Below are 25,103 nucleotides of genomic sequence, written 5' to 3'. Positions count from 1 at the left end.
GATCGCAAGAAAGAGGACGAAGCATTAAAAGCTTATTCCTTTTTCTATGTTTTGCTCAAAAACTCGTCCAAACAGACCCTTGAGGTACAATCCGCATTATTTTCTTTTAATGCATTCATTTTACAGTTGTTAGTATGGATTTATAGCCGTTGATTGCCTTTTTGTTGAAATCTGACCCTTGACCATGTTAACGTTAGGATAAAACTCTTCTGTCCAACATCGGTGTGGAGAGGGTATGTTATTTTTAGGGGTTTCTATAAATAGAGCCCCATAGTAAGTTGAAAAACAAGTTTCAAAAAGTTGAAAAAGGTGAAAAATTAGTTTTGAAAGATTTAAGAGATTAAATCTGGAAAAAACAAAGCTTTATACTTGAGATTTCAAGTTAAAAGCATTAGTTAAAATTTTAGTGTATTTTTAGAGCTTCTAAATCGGCTCTTTAGTTAAAAAATTCATTTTGCTTTGTTTTGGTTGAGTTTGGGAGTTGGAATGGCTTGCAAGTTCATTCTTGATCAAGGCTGCACTTGCAAAAGGTAATTTTATATTTCTTTATTGCTTTTCTCCTTTAATTTCTGCATAGTTTCCATTTTAGCTTGTTTTGTTCTATATTTTAGTTACATAGTTTAATTGTTGTATGCTTAGTTATAGAGATTAATCTGTGATAATTAATTGTATATTGAGGTTTGGGATTGGTAGTTTAGAACAATGTAGGAATTTAGTGAATCATGCGTTTGGTTGTGAGACTACAGATTTGCCAAAATATGTGTTGAAGTCCCTTGAATGTCTTGTTTCTTGATTAATGAAATAAGCTGCCTTAATTTTTTATAGTTATATAACATTGTTTCTGTGTGTACTAGCCTATTACCCCATTTTTTATTGTAAGGATATAGTTTAGCTCAGTTTATGCTCATGTGTAAGAACTATGAATTAGGTTTTAGTCATTTGTGTTGCTGTTTGGACCCCTGCACATATTGATTAGTTCTTCATCTTGGTTGTGATTGTTTCATGTTGTTTGATTCCATTAAATGTCCATGATATAGCATCCCCCTGTTAGTCTAGGTTGTATGGTTCTTAACTTGGCCTTATCTTAATATTCTTGTGTTGTTTTAGTAGAACTTAAATGTGAAGCTTGTTTCCTGTTTTATCCCAGCCCTAATGAGAGTTCTGTGATCTTGCATTAGTATGATATCTCTTGGTTTAGAGTTTCTTCCTAGTTATATACATAAAAGTGTTTAAAAGCTGGTTTAGTTTGCTAAAATCATGACCTATGACTGCCTCTATTTACTATATAATATTGAAAAAGATTAAATCTGTGCAAGTGTTCCCTTTTGAAAGCAGAATGAGCCTGAATGTTTCAGTTCTCTCCCTTAGGCCTGATTGCATTGGTGTGTGTATTTGAAAAAGTGATCACGGATGCCTTATGTGTACACCACTGTCCATGTGTGTGATTTCCTTCTTTTGATAAGCTTCTCTGAGAAACATGTGTGTGTGTGTGCTGTGTGGATATCTTTATCCTGTTTTTAACCTCAGCCATCCAGCATGCTCTTATTCCTTTTCTTTTTCCCCTCCCTCATATCTATGTGTATCCAAGGTGTCTGTACATTGTTTGTACCATCCTCTGTGCCCATTTAGCCATGTGCATCCATCATGCCTCTTGCTTTATGATTAATTTATTTTGTCTATGTTTTCAATATGACATGAATCACTTTTTTCTTATTGTTTGAACCCCTCCACGTCATGCCTGACTCTGTTCCCATCAAGACAGTGTATCTTTAGACTTGTACATGCCTATGCCTTTCCTTTGTATGACTTATATGATCTCCCCTCTCCTTACCTACCTCATTTTGCATGTCATGCCTGCTTAATGTTACTTAAATAACTTGTCTTTCTGTTAAGAGATCCATGAGTTGCATTTTGCTTAAATCATCTACATCGGACTCTGTTAGGCTTAATCTCCTTTGAAATTGGTTCACACATTAGTTGACTACCTCACATTATTTAAAATGGTATATTGCACACTAGTTGACTGCCTCACACATCTGTGTATACCTTCATGTGAGTTGACTATTGTGGCATCCCTGTTTGCACATCCATCCTACTTTGATTTGGACTTAATACCATATAAGAATGACATTGTATTAAAAATCTTTGCCATGCTCTATATACCTATTACACAGCATCATTTTAAAAAAAAAAATGCTTGATCCCTTATATGCTCATACATCCTTTTTACCATGATTGTCTTCTTTCTTCTCCTCTTTTTTGTTTCTTTGAAAAGAAACTACTCAACCTTCTGTCTGCTTATTTGTTACTAGGCTCTGCTTGATGTTGTACATGCTTTGCCTCTGATCATTACTTTCAATCTTGTTCATCTGGAACCATGCCCCAATTTACTTGTTACAGACTATGCCTGTTTATTTTACCTTGACTCATGCTTGACCATATGTGCACATTATAGCCTGAACCTAGACCTATAAACTAGTTAGTTATTTGAGAAGTGTTTAGTCTCTTAGTTCCATATTTGCATCTTATCTTTGCCAGTTTATTACCATAGAATCAGCTCCTCCCCGTATCCTAGATTTCTATGATTTATTGCAGTTTGTGTTAGGCTGCAGTGATTGACCATATGCATTGGCTTTCTTCTTGTTTCTCCCTCCTACATGAATTTGCTTATATAAATGTTGCCATGACCTGTTTCCTTTAAATGAGTTATGACTTGCTTGCTCATCACCATTGCTCTTGTCTACATTACTCTATCTCTGATTGACTTTATTCCTCCACTGTGCTAGTATCCATGACCTCTCTTTTTGTCTCATACTATAACTTGTCATGGCCTTTGCTTGCTCCTATTTATATCATCTTACTTGCACTAGCACCATCTTGACCATATATCCTTGAGTGTCCACCTTGTCCATTCCCTGTATATCACTCTAGCTTGCACTTGATTGCATTGTGGGCATATGACCTGGTTCTTGCACTACTTCTTGACTTTGGAGAACTTGTAACAATATTGTGCACCTTTGTTGATTATAATTTCCCTGATGAGCCTTCTGCTTTGCCTTGCTCTGTGTCTGAAGCTTCTCTTTTGAACAAAATTGATGATAATCTGTTGTGCCTTAGTGTGATGTCTCTCTCTCTCTATGTTTGTACCAAGCCCTTATATGCCATTTGAACTAGCTTATCCTGTTTAACTGATCCTTGTTCTTGAGGTAATATCTACCTAAGTTTCCATCATGCCCATAGCCTTGCTTTTGTGTGTGTGACCTTATTTGGATTAACCTCCTACTGTGATCAACCATTGTTGCTCCTATGTGCATAACCTGTTGCTTCACTTTGCTTACAATAGAGTTAGATGTCAACTGCTTCTACTTAAAAAATTGCTTAAAAACAGCCTTGTAGACCTCTTGTTCTGAGTAGACATTATGACTATCAATGGGTCTGAGCTGCTCCCTTTCCTGTGCTGATTTTTTATCTACCTACACTGTACATTGTCATATTCTCATGAAGCTTATACTTGTTTCAATTTTTCCGTACAGCTGATGACAATCCCCTCTGTACTCTATCTAATTTACTAAATCTTTGCCTGAGTATTTTCATGGTCATGTCCTATACATGCCTCTTATATTTTTGTCCAGTGTTGCTTGTTTTGCTATAAATGAGTCTGATTGATTTCCTTAGGACAACAAATCCTATACTCTCTACTACCTTACTTGGGGTTTGTTAGTTTTGAAATGAGTTGTGGTAGTTTGGGGTTGTCTGACCCTTTCTCGGTGTTTTCCATGCTTGGGGTTCCTAGAAACCCCTTGGAACTTGTGCAACATCGGGTATACGGGGCAAAGACCTAGTCTCCATGCCATGTCGAGTCTCAAGCTAACAAATTCCCTTTTTAGGATTGGTATGGGATGAGTATAGATTTGCATAATCTTTATTTCATATATGCATACATGTATAGTTGATTATTTTAGTGATAAGATCAGTGTTTATAAACTAACTGGTTCCCCTTTTTCTTGTCTCCTCTCCTCACTTGCATGACCATTCAGGTCCAAATCAAGCCCACCCATTGGGCTTAAGGCCCAAATGGGAATATTATTTCAAATCGAGTCCGAGAAGACAAAGATAATAGCGAGGCGCGCAGAAGGCCCAGCCATGGGTGAAAATGGCTAACTAGTGGCTTGGTACGTCCTTAGTCTAACTTTGCTCTATTTTACATTGTTACACTAGCTTTTGTTTCAATCTTGATGTGTTTGTGAAAAATGTTTTTTCAAACTCATATTATAGTGGAAATCTTTACGATTGGAATTAGACGTCTTAGGACAACAGTTCTTATGCCGTTTAGACCACTTTAGGTCCCCGAGCGAATTTCCAAAACCCGCGTTTTAAACTTCTTTTGTCACATAGAAGGAGAATTTATACTGCCATTTCAAACGGCCTTGGGTCCAAAGCCCATTTACGGTTTTCAGCCATAAAAGAGCAAAACTGGATCAGATTTTAGCAAAAATATAACTTACCTGCTTTCTTAAAGTTGAACAAAGATTTTCAGACTTTATACCATTTTGGGGCCAAGAAAAGGCCAAAAGATACGAGTATTTATAGACGGGATATACTTCCCTTAGCATATAAAACGCCCTTTATAACGTCTAAAAAAACAATTCGCAACATAAAGTTTCGGATAAGACTGAACGTATCAATTTGGACTAACTCGAGCCAAGTGTATGAGTATAATATGGACTTAATATATAAACCAAGACTTTTCTTTACACTTTCTTTTATAAACATATGTACTCCTTATACAAAAAGGAGGCTATCTATACACGGATGTTATAAATCCGGAACTACGATACCCTATATATAAAGGGAATATATTCAATTTTTTTCACAAAACATATGATATGCAATTTATTGATGACAATTCTTTCGCGGGAAAATAAACACAAAATAAGCCGTTAAAGCAAATACTCATACACTGGAATTCGAAGGTCAACCGTGTAGTACGGATCCTTAATACTGAGGTGTCTAACACCTTCCCCAGGGGATCATCAGAACCCTTACATAGAACTCTGGATTAAGAAGGGTTTTTCACTGTATTTGAATAAACCCTTCAAAACTGATTTTCCTAATTTCTTAAAAATTAGGTGGCGACTCTTTTCAAAACAAAGTCTGAAATAGCACCAACATGTTCGTTAGCCTTTTATGCCCTAAACCCGTGTAAAAAGCTAACCGTAACAATAATAATCATATTGTATCATTTATCCTACCTTTTTATGATAGCAAAAAATTATAGTGTCATATAGGGTAGATTTTCTATGTTTATGTACATATATTAACTTTTGAATACCCTAAACAAATGCAAAAGGTTAGCTGTAGTGGTCCAAGGTGATCAAAATTTTTTGTAGTGTCCCAGGCTTGATCCCCGCTGACAACATTATTTTTAATATTTAGCTTTTGTTTTTTTTGATCCCCTGAGTAAAAACCCTGGATCCGCCACTGACCGTACCCTACTTTTCTTGTAGGTTTATGCTTGAAATTATTGATGTCTAACATTAAATAACGACAGGAAATGATACGATTTATCTAGACGTTGTATTCATCAAAACAATATAGTACAATAAATTACAACACAATACGATAAATTAATACATACATCATGAAACAATACGTAACAACCATCCAAACAAAGTGTAAGGGATTTGGACAATCATCTTGCTAGCCTTGAGTATCTTTTTCTGGACAACAACATGATAACAGGATCCGTCTATATCTTTTTCAATGATATAGGCTACGGAGAATGAATTTCTTACTAATCCCTCCATTTCAAATTATGTGACATCATTTTCTTATAATCTGTTCCGAATTAAAACGAAAGTCAGTTAAACTAACTTGACCACTTTTCAATTTACCCTTAATGAGAAGTTTTTATAGCAACAAAATTTTTATGAAATAATGATAATCACAAGTTTCAAAAGTCTCATGTTTTTATCAAAACGCCGCGTTAATTTATCCGACATCGATTGAACACCACTATTTTTTTTTTAACAAAACATGTTTTATCTTCCAACTAGATAAAACATACGCATAAGTTTGAGAAGCTTATTATATAGCCGTAAACATTATTTAACCTTTCCTTATCTCTAACTTTTCCAATTTGTTGGTAATGATGACATACAATATTGATATGCCTTCCCACTAAAATGTCATAGTGGACGGGGCATATAAACACTATCGAAGCTTAGTTTAAAAAAATAACCCTATTTTAAAACCAGAAAATTCTTATAGGGTGCAAGGAAGAAAAAGCCCTTTGATTTCGTGGTTCTTCGCAAAAGATTTCCACTTACTGTTAAGATGTTATGATCCTGTGTGTCCCACAGTGGCTGAAGGTGGAGTTGGTGTGGGACTTAAACAAATTTAGGCTCTCCCAAGTCCCACCTCAATAGCTAGCTTTTGGGTTGTGAGTTAGGTCTAAGGTTGTTACATGCTTTCAGAGCCAATCGTTCGGCGCATGGGGCCAAAGCTGGGAGTGGTGATATGCATCCCAGGAGTAGTGGCCTAGACTCGAGAGGGGTGCCAACCATGACCAACTGAGTCGTGTCCCACACAGGGGCGGAGCCAGAATTTTCATCAAGGGTGTTCATATTTTAGGACAGGGGATGTGTGAGGAAAAAAAATAGCGCATGAAGAAAACACACAGGCGGGATTCGAACTCGCATCCTCAGCGAGAGTTTGCACACCCTTAGCCGCTGGGTTATCCTTCTTTTCTATGTCAAGATTGTTCATTACTAGTATATATCCACAAAGTTCTATATTTAATATAGGCATCCGAAATTTTTTTCCGACGAAGGGTGTTCATATGACCACCCTTGAATAGGTGTGGCTCCGCCCCTGGTCCCACATCGGCTTGTGAGACTTAAATACACTTAGGCTCTCCCACCTCAATAGCTAGCTTTTGGGTGTGAGTTAGACCAAGGTTGTTACATTCTTAAAAGTCACGAGAGTATGAAATGTAATCTCTCTATAGTTATGGACAATCCCTACCTTGTGATTCGGTCTTTACAATCGAATTAAGTCCAACGTCTATTTTTCTTGACATGGCATTAGATTTGCGCTTCAAATATCTAGTTTTGTGCAGTTTTGGAATTCCACATTGGTTAGGGTGTGATTTTGAACAATTCTTATCCCATCAGAAGTGGATTCATGATTTAAACTCTATGAGTTCAACCTTTAAGGTTCTTAGCATTAAACCTACCATATTTCTAAAGTTATGAGGTCATATCTACTATTTATTGTATCCAGTCCTGGACATGTGCGTTGCACATGTGTCCCATGTATATTTGTGTAGACTCGTTAGAACAATATATGTGGAACATATATTATTGTTAACCATTGATAAATGTAATTTCCAATCGAACCTAACTGACAAAAATTTAAGGAATTACTTTCTGACATGCACCTAAAAAAATCATATTAGTTGCTTATATAATTGTCATTTATCTGAAATTAATTGATCAAGTGCGTCATTACCATAAGCTTATTACACAAATGAGAAAAATACTACACTTTAACTCTTCCTGAAGCTATAATACAACAGACCTCTTTATTGACCAAATTTGAAATTCAACAAAGGGAGCCACCATAGTTTTACGGCTTCAGGTACACTCAAAAGGTTTGTTATTTAACTTAAATTAAGAGGAAAGAGAAAATAGAAGGGAAAACGTTAATGAATTCTCTTCCTAGACATAAACAAATAAAATAAGTTTCAAAATGTAATGAAGATGCAGCGCATTAGTAATATTTTCTCAATGGGTTTTTCTTGTTCTTCAATGCTTCTTTCTTCTCCAACCTCTCTTAGGATATTTAGTCACAAATTACAGCATGATACGATTTTCATATAAAGAGACTGTTTATAAAGTAAATATTAACAATAATATGCAAGGAAATGTATTGATTAAAAAGCAAAGTACTAATATTTATAGACAAGATAGTGGAATGGACCTTCGGCAAAATAGAGGCACTCCAGGATATAGTATAGTCGAGCCAGAGGCGGACTCAGGATTTGAGCGGGCATCATTATCTTTAGTACGCCAATTACTATCGACAAAGTTAGACGTGCAACTCTTAAAAATCTTATTAATTACAATAGCAAAGAACAAACTTCAATATTATCAAATATAATTAATTTAGTACTAATATAACAAAAGTACATCATCAACTCATACTTAAACTCGACGCGTTTTCATTTTTTGAAAACAGTCAATAATAGCATCATTGCTTAAGAGTCAATCAAGAATACAAGTAAAATAATATTCTCAAAAACAAAACCCAAAAAAAAAGGGGGGCGGGGGGGGCGGGGGGGGGGGGGGGGGCGGGGGGATCACACCCCTACGGCCCTACCATCAATAACAAAAAAGAAAACACAGTAGGGGATCACACCCCTCCGATCAATAGCAAAAATGAAAACACATAATAGGGGAATCACACAGGATACTTACCAATTCGCGAAAAGGTAACCTTGAGATAACTTAGTGATTTGTGAGAAACTTGATAATGGAAGAAGGGTTTGGGAATGGAGAGAGCCAAAGAGTTTGTTTTTGCTTATTACTTGGGAAAAGATGAGTGGGAAGTGGAAAAAAACTTTTGGGATTTGGAGCCTTTAGGGAGAAAGAATTTAATGAAAAGGTAAATGGGAGGGGACTAAACAATAAAAAGATTAAGCAAAAAAAAAAAAACCAGCAGTAAAACTGCACAAATTTTTTTTAAAAAAAATTGTGTTGGAGCCGAGATTCAATCTCGGGTGGCGACTAGTGAGCACTCAAGGGCACTACTACCAACAAAACTACATTTGCAATTATGTTTGAGGGGTCATTTTAAAATATATCATAGTTTTTCAAGGTATATAATTATAAATATATATATAGGATTCTTTCCGAAGTTACGGGGCACGTGTCCCCCCACCCTTCACGTTGGGTCCGCCCCTGAGTAGAGCAGGGAATACATAGAGACGTATACTGATCATGCTTGCTGTAAATAAGAGAAACTCCAAAATGAATGAATATCCGTATGTCATAAACATGTAGATTAATCTCATAATTATGATATCAATATAGACATCAATACCGACGGCTTGAAAAGACTTAATGGAAGAATGGCCATCTAAAAATACTTTGTAATTTTGTAGATGAATTTGGTATATATATTGTTTTTATCAATTTCAACTTTACAAATTCTTCAGTTTAAGATTAAAGAAGAAAACCTTGGCAAATGTAAGAATCAATTAGTTTTTATTGTTTCATTAATTACGTACAACTCTTCAAGTTCTTCGGTTTTCATATTCACGAAGAGAAGTTTGGATAGTATGTTGAGTTTTTAATTTTACGTGGTATTTATTTGTATTTTTAAGTATTGTAATAAATTTCAATTACTTCTGCATTTACTTACCATGTCATGTTTCAGAGGATTTGCTCTCAAACTTAGATAAAATTTCCGGGAAAATAAAAAGTCTTACTACTCAAAGCTAAGCATGGGAATAGGTTCGACATTTGTCTTAAATTCAATTAATTTTTCATTTTTATTATCTTTAACGATTGTAATCACTTGGACTTCTTTTTTATAAGAGGTTCAAAATGATCATGGACTTTTAGACTACTAATATTAATTGAAATGGAATGAATTGGTGGAAACAAAATTAAAATGGAGGAAAAAAGATGCACACATTTGTTAATCTTAATATGATTGCAGGGGCAAAATCGTAATCCAACTTTGAAGGTAGGAGCTTCTCATTTTTAGTATAATAATATAATATTAATATATACATATATATGATTTTAATGGATTTTTCCACATAAATTTGTGCTCCGCGTCGAAAGTATTGTGTTCTGACCACTACGTTGCATCCGCCCGTGCATCTCATGAACTAACGTTTGTGGTTAAGTAGGTCCGATGAGATTAAATTCTTCCATCCAAGGAAAGTGAAAGGAATCAAATCTTACTACCACCAGCCTAGTTTTTAGTAGATTGATCAGCACAATGTCTACTATTTGAATTCTTCCCTTTGTGAGAGTAAGAATCCCAAATCAATTGATCACCAATCATGAACATTCTTATTGAGTTTCTTGCACTTTTAGTCTTCTTTTATCCACCTTGTTTAGGTAAACATCATGCCAACTCGAGTGACTATGCTGCTTTGCTGATATTTAAATCGTGCCTTCGGTTGGAACCTCACAATATTTTGTCCACCATATGGAGCTCAGACACACCCTTCTACAGCTGGTATGGAGTTTCATGTTTGAACCAGAGAGTTGTAGCTTTGCAACTTCCTAATTTGGCCATTCAAGGCAGAATGGTTTCAGAAATAGCCAACTTGACTCAACTTGCTGTTCTTGATCTCAGTAAGAATGAATTGAATGGCAATTTGCCAAGTGAATTGGGCTTCTTGCAACAACTGAGACTTCTCAATGTGACTGGGAATTCTCTTGATCGAACCATTCCTCCAAACGTAAGCCATTGTCGTTTACTGCAAGAACTTCATTTATCGGAAAACATGATAAAAGGAAGCATACCTCAAGAACTCGGCCTTTTAAGCAAACTCAGATTTTTGCGTCTCAATGACAATAACCTAACAGGAAAGATTCCATCTTTATTAGGAAACTTATCAAGGATGGAATATTTTTATCTGCATGAAAATGTTTTGGAAGGTGAAATACCTGATGAAATTGGCCATCTTTCCAATTTGAGGCTCCTTGCCTTTCGTGGCAATAACTTCACCAGATCGGTACCTGCTTCAATTTTCAATATTTAAAGATTGCAGATCGTAGATCTCTCCATAAATGCCTTCTCAGGGGAACTTCCAGGTGATTTGGGTAATTATCTTCCAATCCTTGAACATCTTTATCTGGACAGCAACAGGATCACTGGGAAAATCCCGGTTTCTTTATCTAATGCATCAAAAATTACATATTTTTCTTCACTGAAAATGATCTGCAAGGAAACATTCCAAGTGAGTTTGGTAAGTTGCATGAACTGATCTTTTTTGATTTTGAATATAATCGAATTTCTGGTGCCATCCCGTCCAGCTTATTCAATATTTCATCGCTTGAAGTCCTCAAAGCCAGGCATAATCACTTTAATGGACACCTTCCTCATGATCTTGGTACTTGGCTACCTAACTTGCATGAGATTTTCCTTTCACGCAATCAACTCAGTGGAGATCTACCCTCTGCAATATGCAATGCTTGAAAGCTTGAAAATCTTGAAGTTGCAAACAATACTTTTACTGGACCGATTCCCATGATGTTAGGTAACCTGGTGGACCTTATAACTCTAAATCTGCAAAATAATCTATTGGAAAACATGCCCGGAGCCACAAAACTTGACTTCCTGAATTCATTGGTAACCAGCAGGAATCTGGTGTACCTGATCCTTCAAACTAATCCTTTGAACGGAATATTCCCAGAATCAATAGGAAATTTATCAAGCAAAATCAAGGTTCTTGCTGCAGCAGATTGTAGTATTAGAGGCCATATGCCAACGAACCTTGGAAACTTAAGTGGCTTGCTTTACCTGGGATTAGAAAGTAATAACCTTGTCGGCAATGTGCCCCCCTCGTTTGTTGGCTTGCAAAATCTGGAAAGGCTGTATCTTACTGGAAAAAAATTAGAAGGGCCATTGTTAGAACCCGTATTTTTGTACAGTGGAATAATCTGGATTAATTACGATAAGTTAGGGACAAAATTATTTCGGGATACAAAGTCGGGATTCTTGACCTTCGATTTTATTTTGAGATATAAGTTGTGCATGAATTTATTGGTATGGATCAATTAGGAAAAATTTGGGACCAAAAGTGATAAAATTAGAAGTGGAAAGTCATCCACAAATTCCATGTGGTGCCCACACAATTTGGTGTCATCTTTTAAGTGGTCCAACTCATTTAATGTGGGCCAAGGGACAACAATGCACTTCATATTAGTTAAAAGATGACCATGTATTCATCTTTCTCACTTCCCACAAAAAAAAAAATATCTAAAAGTTGAAGGAGAAAACCCCCAACCTCACGGCCAAGTTGAAAAAAAAATCAAGATCAATTCTAGCCTTCCAAAAATTATTTCTTTGGCACAAATCAACTATATTGAGGTCCCTAAGTAGCGTGGAAGCATTGTGGGAGCGATCAATCCACTATTTCTCATCTTGTGGAAACCCTAGGCTTGTGGAAGTTGAAGATAAAAAGGTAAGATTTGATCTTGTTCTTGTGTTATGATGGTTATATTCATGTTGTAGTATCTTATTATGGTTAAAAATCATGAAATAAAGAATGGTGAAGTGGATGCCATATGTATGAGGGTTGGGCGTGTGATGGGTGTTGTTGTGTTGTGATTGAAATTATGAATTAATGTTTAGTTAGTTGATTATGATCATTGTAAGGTGAAGAACAATTGGGAATCATCCATATATGTGTATGTGTAGTGTTGATTGAAATGGTTCACATTATATGACAATGAGCGAATGAATATCGCTTAATGTTTTAATCGTCGTCGCTTTGAATTTTATGCTGGAAATGAATGTTCATTGGTTCAAATTGAGGTTGTAGATGTTGCGGACTGATTTGGGGGCTTTTGTATATTTAATGTAATTGGTATATGGACGAGATAGTATTGTTAGAAGGTGAATTGTGAATACAAACCATAATTTGTAAATGAAGAAAAAGTTAGAGGGGCTGTTTCGGTTAGGGGGGCTGTTTCGGGTAGCTGGAGAAAAATTTGGATTATTGGAAATGTTGTATGAATTGCTTAGAATGTCCTTAAATATTGTTGGTAGGGGCATGGGTTAGTATGTGAATGTATAAGCGTCGATTTTGGCTTGAAGGTAAGTTGTCGAATTGAATTTATGTAAGTTGTTGAATAGTGGAAAAAGAAAGCTATTGTTGTTGTATTGCTTTCCGAATTAGTTGTTGATGTTGTTAGGTTGGTTGTTGCTGTTGTTGTTGATTGATATGGCCGAGTTAAATTCTCGGGGTAGCCTATTTACAGGGGAAATGCCGCCCAAATTTCCGTAGAGTTAAGGGCGAAATTGGAATTTAATGCCCAAAAAGTCTTTAGCTAATGTTTGGCATTTTATGGCTTGTTTGTAGACCTTGGGCAGCCCGAATCATAGTTTGGACTTAGCTGGAGTTGGATCATATTGGAGAGCGTTTGAGGTATGTAAAGCAACCTTCCTTCTTTTGGCGTGCCTTAGTTTCACATAGGCTAGATTGGAGCTTTAAGGGAACTCCAAATTCGAGATCCGAGCATGTTATGATCCATATATATATATTCTTTGGCACTCTTATGTATGTTTTTATGAAATATGAACCATGATGTATTTGAAGTAATCGCTTTCCGAAATTCGCATGGAAAATGTTCGCTTTAAGGAATTTTGTAATCTCTGAATGCCATATTTTTCGCATAGAGGCTCGGATCGCTCCAATAATTTTTATAGGAGTTTGCTTGATGTATAATGGGTATGTTTTTCATAGGCGGACTCAGTTCGGGTCTATACTCGTCCGTGGGTCCCGCGACGCCCTTTATGTAAATTCGACAACTTTGAATCAAAAAGTGATAATTATTACTCCGATTTCAAATATGACTATTTTACTTATCCTTCGGATTTATAATAATGATTTTATGCATATGATTCCTCACTACTCCGCTCGTGCCTACTATGATATCGTTCGCCGGTTCCCGGGCCGGTTCTGTTGTCGTGCGCTTTTTGATATATTCCGGTGTTATGCTGTGTTTATGGTTCACCGTGCTCCTTGCTCGAGGGCCGGGTTCCACTTATGTTTGGCGTTATGCTGTGTTTGGCGTTATGCTGTGTTGTGATGTGTGACGGGGATTCGGAGATTTGAAACTTTCTGGTGTTATGCTGTGTTGTGGCGCCATCGACAGGCGGGCGACCACATTTTCCAGTGCCCTATGCATAATTTATACTTTGGGAATAAACATTTTGATATGTATTATTTTCTATATATCTGATTCGATTATTATTCAGATTTATTTCTGTACCTTCTGCTTTGCATACTCAGTACATATTTCGTACTGACCCCCTTCTCCGGGGGCTGCGTTTCATGCCCGCAGGTACAGACGCACAGCCTGGTGATCCACCTGTTTAGGACACCCTTTCTGCTATTCGGAGTGCTCCTCTCTTTCCGGAGCTTATACTTTTGGTATATATATTTATTAGTGCATTTGTATATATTCGTTCATGGGTACGGCGGGGCCCTGTCCCGTCATATGATTCTGTCGGTCTGTTTAGAGGTCTGTGGACATGTTTGTGGGTTAGGGTCTTTCTGTATGGATGTATGTACATGTCGTTTGGGTGATCCCATACGCCGAGGCGGCCGGTCCGCATATGTTGTTTGGGCGATCCTATACGCCGAGGCGGCCGGTCCGCATATGTTTATATCTTGCTTGGTTAGCCCTGTGTGGCTTTTGTTGGTATTTTCTGCGTGCAGGGTATATTGGATAGTCCGTAAAACAAAGGAAACTCTGCCGAAATTTTTCTGGAAATTACTTAAATTTGAAATAAAGCCTTGTCGGCTTCCGCCATATACTAGAATGAGTTGATGGAATTTGAGATAATACTTAATAGATGGGTTCGGGTGCTCAGATCGGGCACTAGTCACGGCCTACGGGGTTGGGTCGTGACAGCCATTTCCAGCTGAACTGTGCAGCATAGGAAGATTAGTTCTACTGGACTTGGGAGAAAACAGACAATCAGGATCAATACCCTCATGTATCGGAAATCTGACTGAATTAACAGAAATGTCAATAGGTGCTAACAATTTCAACTCAAAGTTACCTTCAAGTTCCTGGAGATTAATTAAACTTGACCATTTGAACTTATCCAAAAACCTGCTGCATGGTTTCTTACCTTCTAATGTGGAAGCCCTGAAAGCAATGAACATCATGGGCCTCTCTTTTAATAAGTTTATTGGTGAAATAACCTATTCCGTAGGGTCCCTCCAAAATCTAGTTTCACTAGATATGTCGAGAAATGCATTCCAAGGTCCCATACCGGACACATTTAGAAATCTAATAGTTCTTGAGTATTTGGATTTGTCTAATAATTCTCTATCTGGTACGATTCCAAAATCTCTCGAGCTATTGCGAGATCTCAAGTATATCAATGTTTCTTTCAACAACTTGCAAGGAGAAGTTCCAAAGAATGGGGTATTTGCAAATATTAATTACCGGTTCTTGATGGGAAATCCAGAACTTTGTGGACTACCGGACTTACATATTCTTTTATGTCCAGCTCAAGGCAGCTCGAGAACAAGAAAGAAGTCCCTTATCCTTAGAATAACAGTGACTCTTGTTGCAACATGTCTGATATTTGTCATGTTGTTTTTCACATGGATGATTTGGTCAAGGAAAAAACAAGTGATTGGAAACAATGGATTGGATTCCCTCCCTAGAATGGGACATCAAAAAATCACTTATTATGAGCTTCTCCAAGCTACAGAAAATTTCAGTCACTCCAACCTAGTAGGAAGTGGAAGTTCCGGTACAGTCCACAAAGGTACCTTTTCTAGCGGTACTGTCTTCGCAATCAAAGTTTTCGATATGCAATGGCAAGGGGGTTTAAGAAGATTTGATTCAGAATGTCAAATTTTGAGCAATGTAAGACACAGGAACTTGGTAAAGATAGTGTCGACTTGCTCAAATAAGGATTCCGTGGCAATGGTGTTGGAGTACATGCCGAATGGAAGCTTAGACAAAAGATTATACTCCAATAGAAATTGCTTGAGCCTGGTTGAAAGACTCAATATAATGATCGACGTAGCACTGGCGATGGAGTATCTTCATCTTGATTATGCAGTGCCTATTGTGCACCGTGATCTAAAGCCGGCTAACGTGCTTCTTGATCAGGATTTGACTGCTCATGCAGCAGATTTTGGAATTGCAAAAATGTTGGCACAAGACGGAAACATTGCTCAAACCAAGACTCTTGGAACTATTGGTTATATTGCTCCAGGTATGGCAATGTCTTGAATTGAAGGTGTCCTATGCTGGTTACTCTTTTATTTTCATCCCCTCTGTCATAATAGATTTCGCATGGGAAATTCACATAGTTAAGAAACTTCTACTTTTATGACAGTGGCAGTGCAACATTTTGTACTATAACATTGGTAACATCCCAAAAAAACTCAATTTATAGTTGTAAGCATTGTGGTTAGAATAATTTCCAATTATTTATTCCTGGTATATATTTATCACATTTTAACTGGGATTTTATTGCAACAGAATATGGTTTAGATGGGCAAGATTCCACCAGCAGTGATGTTTATAGCTTTGGGGTTTTGTTGCTTGAGACACTCACAATAAAGAAGCCTACGGATGACATGTTTAGAGGAGACTTAAGTTTGCATAAATGGGTATCTCTCTCATTTCCCGATGCTGTCATTGACATTCTGGATGCAGACCTTGTTAGGGACATTGGCTTTACAAGAGGTTAAAATCATGAAAATCAAACCAAAATCAAACAGTTTTTGGTTTTGATCATAAATGTGGCGTTCCTATGTTTGAAAGAGTTACCAGAGGAAAGGATAAACATTAGAGAGGTTATGGTGCAGCTAAAGAAGATAAGAGCTGAATTAACCAAGCTTTGATGAATCCTCATACAAAATCAGAGAAAGAGGATTGATGCAGCAACAAGCAGATGCAGTTTTTCGATATCCTACGTATGCATATAGTAGGATAAGCTTTTCATCAACTTGTTGAGAATATAATTAAGTAAATAAAGTGTGCTCTCTCTAATAACTTAAGCTTTTAGATGAGATGGTCACACACTTCGTTATAACTCACATCTAATGTTGTACCTACAAGTCCTTTTCTATATGAAGCCATGTTTTTATCCACATCTCAATTCTCTGCCAAAAGAGTGATTCATTCAGTTACTAGTCATGTTAGGTATTCTCTGTTTCTTCTTATGTTTGATCAATTTTTCGGTTGATTGTGCTACATTCTGTGCTCAATGATTTCAAGGTGGAAGGGCATGGAGGCCTGCCAAATCATTAAGGTGGGGAGTAAGCTCGCTAAACGGTTCACCAGGAAGCCATCTATTCTTTTCCGTTCTGAAGGTTACATGATTACATAGCTGCATTTTTTCAATAACTTGGCAACTTACCCAAGAGTTAATTTTGGAACAGTTGTATTTGAGTTTTAAGATAATTATTAGGTACATGCACCTGTAGTGAATGTTAGACACATTGTTAAGCGATGCTTACTGACCAGAGACCACGATTATGGTACATATCAATAGGATGTGCATATATATGCAGATACTACTGTTTTAATATTTAGTTATGGACATGGTCAGCAACATCACCTGCATGATCTACTGGACACACCAAACTTCATAATATTGCACAATGAGAAGCAAGAATCTGAAGTCAGCTGAGGCCAAGGTTCTGTTTAGCTCTATCTAGGATTTCTTTTCTTTCACTAAAACATCGAGTCCAAAGATTAGTTCTATGCAAGAAACTATTTACCTGGCGGGAACCTGCAACTGCAGGAGGGGCACCATTTCCTCTCCAGAACTTATGCCAAGTATTGTGGCTAAAATTTAGTTACGGCTAGGATAATTATTGTATGAGGCCTACCCAATGCTAGATGTAGAGGCGCATAATAGATCAATATGAATATCATGAGCTATTCCGTAATAAAACCAGTTGTTCCTGATACCTTCTTCTCGGTTCCTTCTTCCATAACCAGAGCTCGGAGAAGGAAGAGATAAGAGGGCCCTATGGAGAATGTGGTTAGAAATCCATAATAGAGTCCGACCACAACAATGGGATTGATTATGTTCATGCATAAGGATACTAGATTACCTAGTAGAAAAGATTGAAAAATCATCACAAACTTCTCTTATTTCTTTTCTATTCCAATTTCTGGATTATTATATGATGATTTTTGAACTTTACATATATAGAAAAGAAATAGAAAGAGATAGACTAGAAACGACATCCGTCAATGACACCAAAGGAATATTAAATGAATGGAATTGGGATATGGATGAAATATAATGAAATAGAGCCACTTTGGGAGACTACGCTTCTCCTACGTGGGTTCTTAGGCTTACTTTTTAGGAACCGATCCTAGATTTACGACAATAACAACAACAACTACAACATACCCCGCGATCCTAGATTTGATAGCTAAATTAATCTAGAAGCTCGTATAGGATAGTTGACTTAATGGATTAGCATTTGATTAAGATTTAAACCAAAAAAAAAAAAAAACAAATTGTAATGAGAGCTCGTAAGCTAAAAGCAGTAATAATGCTTGCTTGTAAGTTTTAACAAAGATAATTGGATAAGACAGAGAAGTTTCAAGGGACCTACCATAATGAACAAGAAAAATAAAAGAGATTTTCTTATTTCTATTTTAATTTTTTGAATTTTAAAGGGTTTTCCAAAAAAAAAAAAAAATGAGACAAAAATACTATAACTTGCAATGACTCTCATATCTAAATAGAAAAAAAATAAAAAAAAACTCTTTAAAATGTTTTCTAAATGTTGTTTAGTTTGAATCTTGGGGAGGTAGAAGTGTCAAATATTTTGGCATAGATTGGAGTATTTAGCTTTGAATAAATGGTGTGTGAATAGAAAAGAATGTACAGAGAAGATTATATAATTATATAATAACACAATTAGTTGGAGATTGAGGCTTAGTTGATTGAATTTACTCGTAATTTACACTTTACCCAAATGAAATATTGCAGGTACTGTAATGAGCAATCCATGAGATTCATAATCCTGGGTAAAGGCTCGAATTGTCTGTTTGATGATACGGGTTTTCATGGTTGTGTCCTTCTCAATCGTATCGAGTTCTTAGAGAAGATAGAACCCGGAGTATACCGGGTAGGAAGTGGCTATCCATTTAATCGTTTAGGGGTTGTGTCTGCAAATGAAAGTTTTTCAGGGCTTGAATTTGCTGGTGGTGTTCCTGGAACTGTTGGTGGAGCTGCTTACATGAATGCTGGAGCAAATGTGCAGGTAAATGAGCATTTGAAAAACTTACAATAGATGTGGGATTTTAAGTTTCTTTAGTTTCAAAGTATCTCTACATATATCCGGCTCATTTTATCTGTTGCTTTACCTTAAAAAAAGAAAAATCTTTCGGAAACAACCTCTCTATCTCTACGTGGTAGGTGTAAGCTTCGCGTACACTCTGTCCTCCTCAAACCTCACCTGTGCGAATACATTGGGTATGTTGTATTGTTGTTGTTCAGCTTAAAAATTTTGTCACTTTAGGAATTCAAGATTAAATTTGGTAATTGTTTCCCACTATACCCTTAACATTAAAGAAGTAATTCTTTGTAATATTGTTCAATAACTTAGCAAATTGTACCTTGCATTTATTTATTTTCTTAATGGCCGTGAAAAGAGCTAAAACTACATAAAATTGAACGAAGTAGTATCAGAATGAAATAGTTTGGGATTGAGGCGAATATGTGCAATTCTATGTCTGCTACTGCCTTCACTTCTAATATATGATAATGAGAGTGCAGCCTTCTTTTCTTTTGACATGGATTATAAAAGGAAACAGCTGCTGCTATTGATAGCATAGAGATCATCACAAATGAAGGAGAATCTAGGATGCTAAAAAGAGAGGAGCTAAATTATGGCTATAGATTATCACCATTTCAAGAAATGAAGGATTTGGCATCCATTACTGCAGTTACATTCTGGCTGAACTTCTCCAAAACTGCACGAGAAAGGCAGCAAGAATACTTGGCTAGGTAAATGTTTATAATGTAATGTTCTTACTTGGAAACATGTCACTATCAGTCGTTAAATCGCAAGAAAAAATGGTTTCTTTGCTGAAGATGGAGGACACAACCATTGGGGCAGAGAAGTGCTGGTTCAGTTTTCCGAAATCCTTCTTCTATGGGTGTTTCTGCTGCAGAATTGATAGAGAAAACTGGGCTAAAAGGGTTGAGAGTTGGTGGAGCTATGGTCTCAAACAAGCATGCCAACTTTTTCATAAATTGTGGTTGTGTAACTTCTCAAGACATGCTTGAGCTTATTGGCTTAGTTAAGGCTGCAGTAAATCAGAAGTTTGGAGTGGAACTAAAGGAAGAAATCTTGTACATTCATCCATTTTAGAAACAAATTACAGAAACATGTTATGTTTTCATTGCCTGAAAAAACCTTTACACTTTGCTGATAGTAACACGTTGGCTGATCATTTATGGATAACATAAAAAGGCCTAAAACATCGGTTAATGAGTTCGACGCTATCTCTTTCCCGGGCTACTAGTTAGAGCTTTGGTGATGAAGTGAGTAACAATTCCAACGGGGCAAAACAGCAAGCACAGAGACACGGAATGGCGGGTTTCAATGTCATTCTGCAACCCATCATGATAGACTTGCCTGTTTCAAATGAACAAGCCGAAGTCAGAAATTAGTAAAATGGGCATAGCCCAACAAAAATAGACGGCTAGAGGTCGACCTTGCAGCAAAAAGATCTACGGCCAACAGGTGAATCCATGCAGAAGCTAGCGTCACCTCGTTGGAGAACATCTTGGCTATACCAGGCAGCTGAATGGACAGAAGTGTTTAGATCCTGACCATGCAATTTATACAAATTATTATGTAGTTGACCACAGACCTCCGGAAGCCAGTATTTACTAGCAAACATCAGCCTAATTGTATCTGGTGTCCAAGAGAGGCATAACAAATAAGCGTACAGAAGTCCGAGCACAATATAGGGTATGCTGCTTTTCGTCGCTTTTCTGGTCTGCATTTGAAATTATGTTCAGTTATAACTTTTCTTTGAAATAAAGCAACGACTTACATCTTTTGCCTAAATCAGCATGTCATAATTAAATAAAGTAAGGACTGAAGTTGTGCCCCAGCAATTCTACTTTGTCTGAAGCTGACAAGTGTTAATTTAAAAAAGGCCTTCTGAGTTCATAATTTGAGAGCCAACTTTGATCTCCAGTACACTGGAAAAAAAAAAACCGGTAAGGGAGTTGAGATTGCAAATGCTTTAGAAATCTTACAAGTTCAGCTTTAGGAGCCACAACCATGATGGTATAAAACGGAAGAACTGCTGCTGTTCCCACTGTGAAAGCAGTAGATGCAATTTCGGAACTTGGCAACCCTGCAAAAGAACATAAAAACTTAACTAAAAGCTTGCAAGTGTCACATTTACCCAGTGTTAGTAGCTGGCACAAAAGTCTGCCAAAGGCAGAAGCTAAACCGTACAATAGGTTCAAGGAAGAAAAACAGTTGCACGAGGAAGAAGATAACTCTCAAAGCACCTATAGCAAGTTGTACTTTAACTGTGCACAAAGCACCATTGAAACTTCAGTACTTTATAATTCATTAAAATTAATGATAAAATATTAGCTTTTCAAACAATTTTATTCTCTCAAAAAAAAAAAAAAAGCAATGGATGAGATTATAAATCCCAACTGCAGCAATAACATAATTAAGCACACATTTAAAACTACTTTGTCATGAACATTCAAAACCAGAAATGAAGGATTACAAAGAATGGAGTTTGCAAGAAAGTAATTACAGCAAGCAGACACCCTGGAGCTTTTTCTTTGTGAAAGAGTTTGAAGATGTAGATGAATAATGATTCTTGATCCACCCAGAGAACTCCCTCTGCTGCTAAGCTTGGTTGCGAATCCACCAAGTCGTTGACTTAAAAGGTCAGACTTCATTTCTCTAAGAGCAAGAGGGGCAGGCTGGTTTCTCCCAGTATTCAGCGGGACTTTTGACACCAAGGCTGGTGCCCTGCAGTTCATCTGCAACAAGTACAACGGACTGGTTTATTTTAGGAAAAGAAATTCTAGATGGTCAACAAAAATGACTGCCCAAAAAGCAGTAGAACTTCGTTCTAGCATCCAACTAATTAGGTTTCCATGCGTAGCAAAACCATATTTATTTGCAGTCCAAGTAGAGCATAATTCTGAAAGATGAGTGAGACCTCCTCACATCGATCCGATAGACCTTCAATTTGCTAGGCCTTCAGACACTAGCATGCCTAAATCTTTTAAATACCCCTATGCGGGCGTAGGCTTCATAGTAAACGCAGACTTCTCTACTTATAGATATGAGATCAATAACAAAAAGAACACAATCGAGAGAAAGTCGTAGCCCTTCAAATGAGTTGCGAAGAAGGATCGAAGTAAAGAGGTTAGACCTCACACACCTTACGTCGATCTAGATGATAACAAGGCCTTTCCTCATGAAGACGGACTAGGGACCTAGCTTTGTGCCGTTGCCCAAAACGTCTCTTCCAATGAGGAAGTTCATGTCATCTTCAGCTTTTGGTTGATGGTTGCTCAATAATATCAGCCTAAGAACTTACCCCGTGCTCCATTGCTAGTGCCAATAGAGGGGAAGAGTGGGCATATATACACATTTCCCTTTGTATTTTGCAAAGAGGCTATTTACACACCTCATAGTCCTAACATGGGTTAACAATATCTGCCAAAAGTATTAAGAGGTAGTTTGGGTAAAGCTTATAAGCCACTTCTTGGTTTACCTACGCATTGGATAAAGACCAAATGTGCTTACTAGTTAGGAGGGGCGGATCCACTGTATGTCATGTGAGTTCACGGAAACCCAGCAACTTTTGTCTAGACCTTGTATATATATAAAAAATCTACTAAATATCTATAAATATTTGATTGCTTACCCAATTATCATTGTGTATTAACTTGAGGTCGTGATAGGAACCCATAAACTTCAAATCCTAGATCTGCCTTTGCTAGCTAAGTGCTTCTAACATAAAACCAACCAAAAACCGGTAGTTGGTCACCCAACATATGGTTTTTCAGCTAATGAGCACTTTTGGTTAGATTGACATTTTGCACAATTTTATTCCTAACATTTTCGTAATCTCTAAAATGTCATTCCTAGAAAAAAGAACTCCTAATTCCCTCAACATTCCATCTCCGCCATCCGTCATTTTTTGATGTAAGATAGTTTTAGAGCTATGTGTCTTGTAAGCATGGCATTTCAGTTATCTAACACTTTTTGACTATACACACCAACAACTTATTATTAATTTTAGCAGTTCTATCCAAACTCGTAGGAGTAACTATTTATACATAAAATCAACTCCAACACTTAACATTAGTTTTTTGTCTATCAACTGCTTTAAAAATCAGCTAAGCCAAACATGCTCTAAATTATTTTGACTGCTACTCAGTGGCCATCTGCGATAGTGCTTAATTCTTGCTGATCAAATTCAGGTCACCTTTAAAGTTTTAACACCAACATAATGGCACCAAGTTTTTGGGCTATGCTAACTGCAATTACAAACTATAAATAGAATGTTAGCATTATACCAGCCCAACTTTTATCCCAAAGCAACAATTTCAGCTTTACTATGAACTGAACTAGTGACTGATGTTTCTCAGAGTAGTTCAACTCAACCAAATGTCAATTACCCACCAAGCCAATTTAGACACTTTGAGCAACAAAAAACAACAATTTACAAGGTCAATCAAGAAATAGAGGATGATTCTCCATCGTCAGATAAAGATATATCAGAGCAAGCGAAATAAAAAGAAACAGAGGATGTGTTTGGTAATAAGAAAACATTTTCATGTTTTTTGTAATTTTCGGTGTTTGGTCGGTCAAAATAGGAAAATATTTTTTCCAGAAAATAATTTCTTTAAAATGAGTAGAAAAATGACTTCATAACCAGGGCAGAAAAAAAATTCCATAAATGACATTCTAAGTTTCTCCTCTCCACCCCCAACCCCCACCTTGACCACCCACCCATTCCAACCCCTACCCCTCACTCCCCATCCTACCTCGCCTTTTTAGCGTTTTTTTAAATTACATATAAATGCTTTCGGAAATAATATTTTTTTTCTTACTTACCAAATACCATAAAATAAGTAAGAAAACCATTTATTTTTGAATAAAATATTTTCCATGGAGAACATTTTCACACTCAGAGAGTTATAGAAGCAGAAAGAAAGCGCATACCTTGAGTGAGATTTGGGAGTGGCAAAAGCAAGAAGAAGAGAAGTCCATTGAACCTGCGACAATAACAAGAAGTAGGGAAAGAACGTGGCTTCATCATGCTTTATAGGAAAAAGACGAAAGACAATAATGGAGAGCTGTTATAAGACTTTATTTTTTAGCTTTAGAAGCAACCAAACGTTCTAGCTTGAGAAGCAACACTAAGTTTGCTTTTTGAATAAAGAAAGAAAATGAGGTCATCATTCTTGGTCAATATTGCACTTTGAACGTACGTAGTGAAATTGAAGTGCCCCATCTGAGTTGTTTTAGTGAGAATTTGTCAAATGCAATCACATTGGTCGGAAAGTTGTCAGAGCACTTGGTCATGCTCCTTTATACATTTGGCTTTTCATAATCTAATTTGGGTTTTATGTCTCATTGTACATGAGGCGCGCATGCACATATGTCGGTGGCTTGTCGGACTTGTTTTTGTTTCTTTCAGAGTTTGTTGCTCTCATGTTTTTTTTATTTTAAAAAAAAAAAAGATTATAAGTGTTTGAATGTGAACACATATTTAAATATTAAAATATCCTAGATAAATTTGAACCTGAATATTTGAGGTTATTTGTTTTGAATGTATAAAATCTATACGGAGTTATTAATATAAAAGTCAAATAAAACATCAAAGCTAAATAATATTACACTAGATATGTTCTTGCTCTAATATGTACTCCTCTAGTGTTATAAAATGGAGTAAATGATTTGATGCGGACACTTGGTGCAAATAAATATTATTTGGCTTATATTTTTTTGCTTGACCATTTTTCCCAGAAAGGAAATGAAAAGGGGGAAAATGAAGATTGTTTTTATCTTAATAAACATTTTTTTTGGGGAAAAGGATCAAATATACCCCTCTATTTTATTTTATTAGTTAAATATACCCTTTGTTAATAAAAGTTAATAAAAATACTCTTGGCGTCTTCAAACTTCAAATTTATGCTCCTATTTGGATGGAAATCCCCAAATCCTATCAAATTACTCAATTTCAAAAAAATTACCCACTTTTTTTGTTGACCCGCCCCGCCCGACCCGCCTGTCATCATCATCAAGCTCTAGCTTCATCTTTTTCCATGGAGAAAAAAGA

The 25,103-nt window shown here is 36.6% G+C and overlaps 3 protein-coding genes across 4 annotated transcripts in view; 2 read left to right on the top strand and 1 right to left on the bottom strand.

The window, feature by feature from the left end:
- LOC132622892 (uncharacterized) overlaps window positions 1-20,401 on the top strand; it is a 94,316-nt gene extending 73,915 nt beyond the window's left edge. Inside the window, 3 exon segments of the mRNA XM_060337574.1 lie at window positions 18,745-19,018; window positions 19,565-19,764; window positions 19,852-20,401. Of these exon segments, the coding sequence (XP_060193557.1) occupies window positions 18,745-19,018; window positions 19,565-19,764; window positions 19,852-20,131 (754 nt within the window). The 3' untranslated portion in view covers window positions 20,132-20,401.
- LOC132622890 (probable LRR receptor-like serine/threonine-protein kinase At3g47570) lies at window positions 12,005-17,247 on the top strand. Of its 2 annotated transcripts, XM_060337571.1 has the most exons (4): window positions 12,005-12,211; window positions 13,112-13,177; window positions 14,097-15,996; window positions 16,266-17,247. In XM_060337571.1, exons 3-4 carry the CDS (start codon window positions 14,784-14,786, stop codon window positions 16,475-16,477), a joined length of 1,425 nt encoding a protein of 474 aa, XP_060193554.1. In that variant the 5' UTR covers window positions 12,005-12,211; window positions 13,112-13,177; window positions 14,097-14,783; the 3' UTR covers window positions 16,478-17,247. The 2 variants fall into 2 exon arrangements, with proteins under 2 accessions (XP_060193554.1, XP_060193553.1); XM_060337570.1 differs by lacking the exon at window positions 12,005-12,211 and having other exon boundaries at window positions 12,734-13,177.
- On the bottom strand, window positions 20,097-24,144 carry LOC132622893 (protein ABA DEFICIENT 4, chloroplastic-like). The gene is made up of 6 exons (XM_060337575.1): window positions 23,984-24,144; window positions 21,552-21,783; window positions 21,031-21,131; window positions 20,637-20,765; window positions 20,478-20,566; window positions 20,097-20,398 (listed from the first exon to the last, which is right to left on the bottom strand). The coding sequence occupies exons 1-6, from the start codon at window positions 24,029-24,031 to the stop codon at window positions 20,263-20,265; spliced, it is 735 nt and encodes a 244-aa protein (XP_060193558.1). The 5' UTR covers window positions 24,032-24,144; the 3' UTR covers window positions 20,097-20,262.
- Window positions 24,145-25,103: the final 959 nt, after the last annotated feature.

Source organism: Lycium barbarum, chromosome 12 (genome assembly GCF_019175385.1).
Source record: "Lycium barbarum isolate Lr01 chromosome 12, ASM1917538v2, whole genome shotgun sequence".
Taxonomy (NCBI): Eukaryota; Viridiplantae; Streptophyta; class Magnoliopsida; order Solanales; family Solanaceae; genus Lycium; species Lycium barbarum.
This window is presented reverse-complemented; position numbering and strand designations above follow the sequence as displayed.

Excerpts from the sequence above, each read along its gene's own strand:
- LOC132622893 (XM_060337575.1), bottom strand. The coding sequence starts at position 24,031 with ATGGACTTCTCTTCTTCTTGCTTTTGCCACTCCCAAATCTCACTCAAG. Across the intron at positions 21,132-21,551 it reads CTCCAGGGTGTCTGCTTGCT|GGTTGCCAAGTTCCGAAATT; the intron begins GTAATTACTTTC and ends GTTCTTTTGCAG. Across the intron at positions 20,399-20,477 it reads GTAGATCTTTTTGCTGCAAG|GCAAGTCTATCATGATGGGT; the intron begins GTCGACCTCTAG and ends CATTTGAAACAG.
- LOC132622890 (XM_060337571.1), top strand. The coding sequence starts at position 14,784 with ATGTCAATAGGTGCTAACAATTTCAACTCAAAGTTACCTTCAAGTTCC. Across the intron at positions 15,997-16,265 it reads TATTGGTTATATTGCTCCAG|AATATGGTTTAGATGGGCAA; the intron begins GTATGGCAATGT and ends TTATTGCAACAG.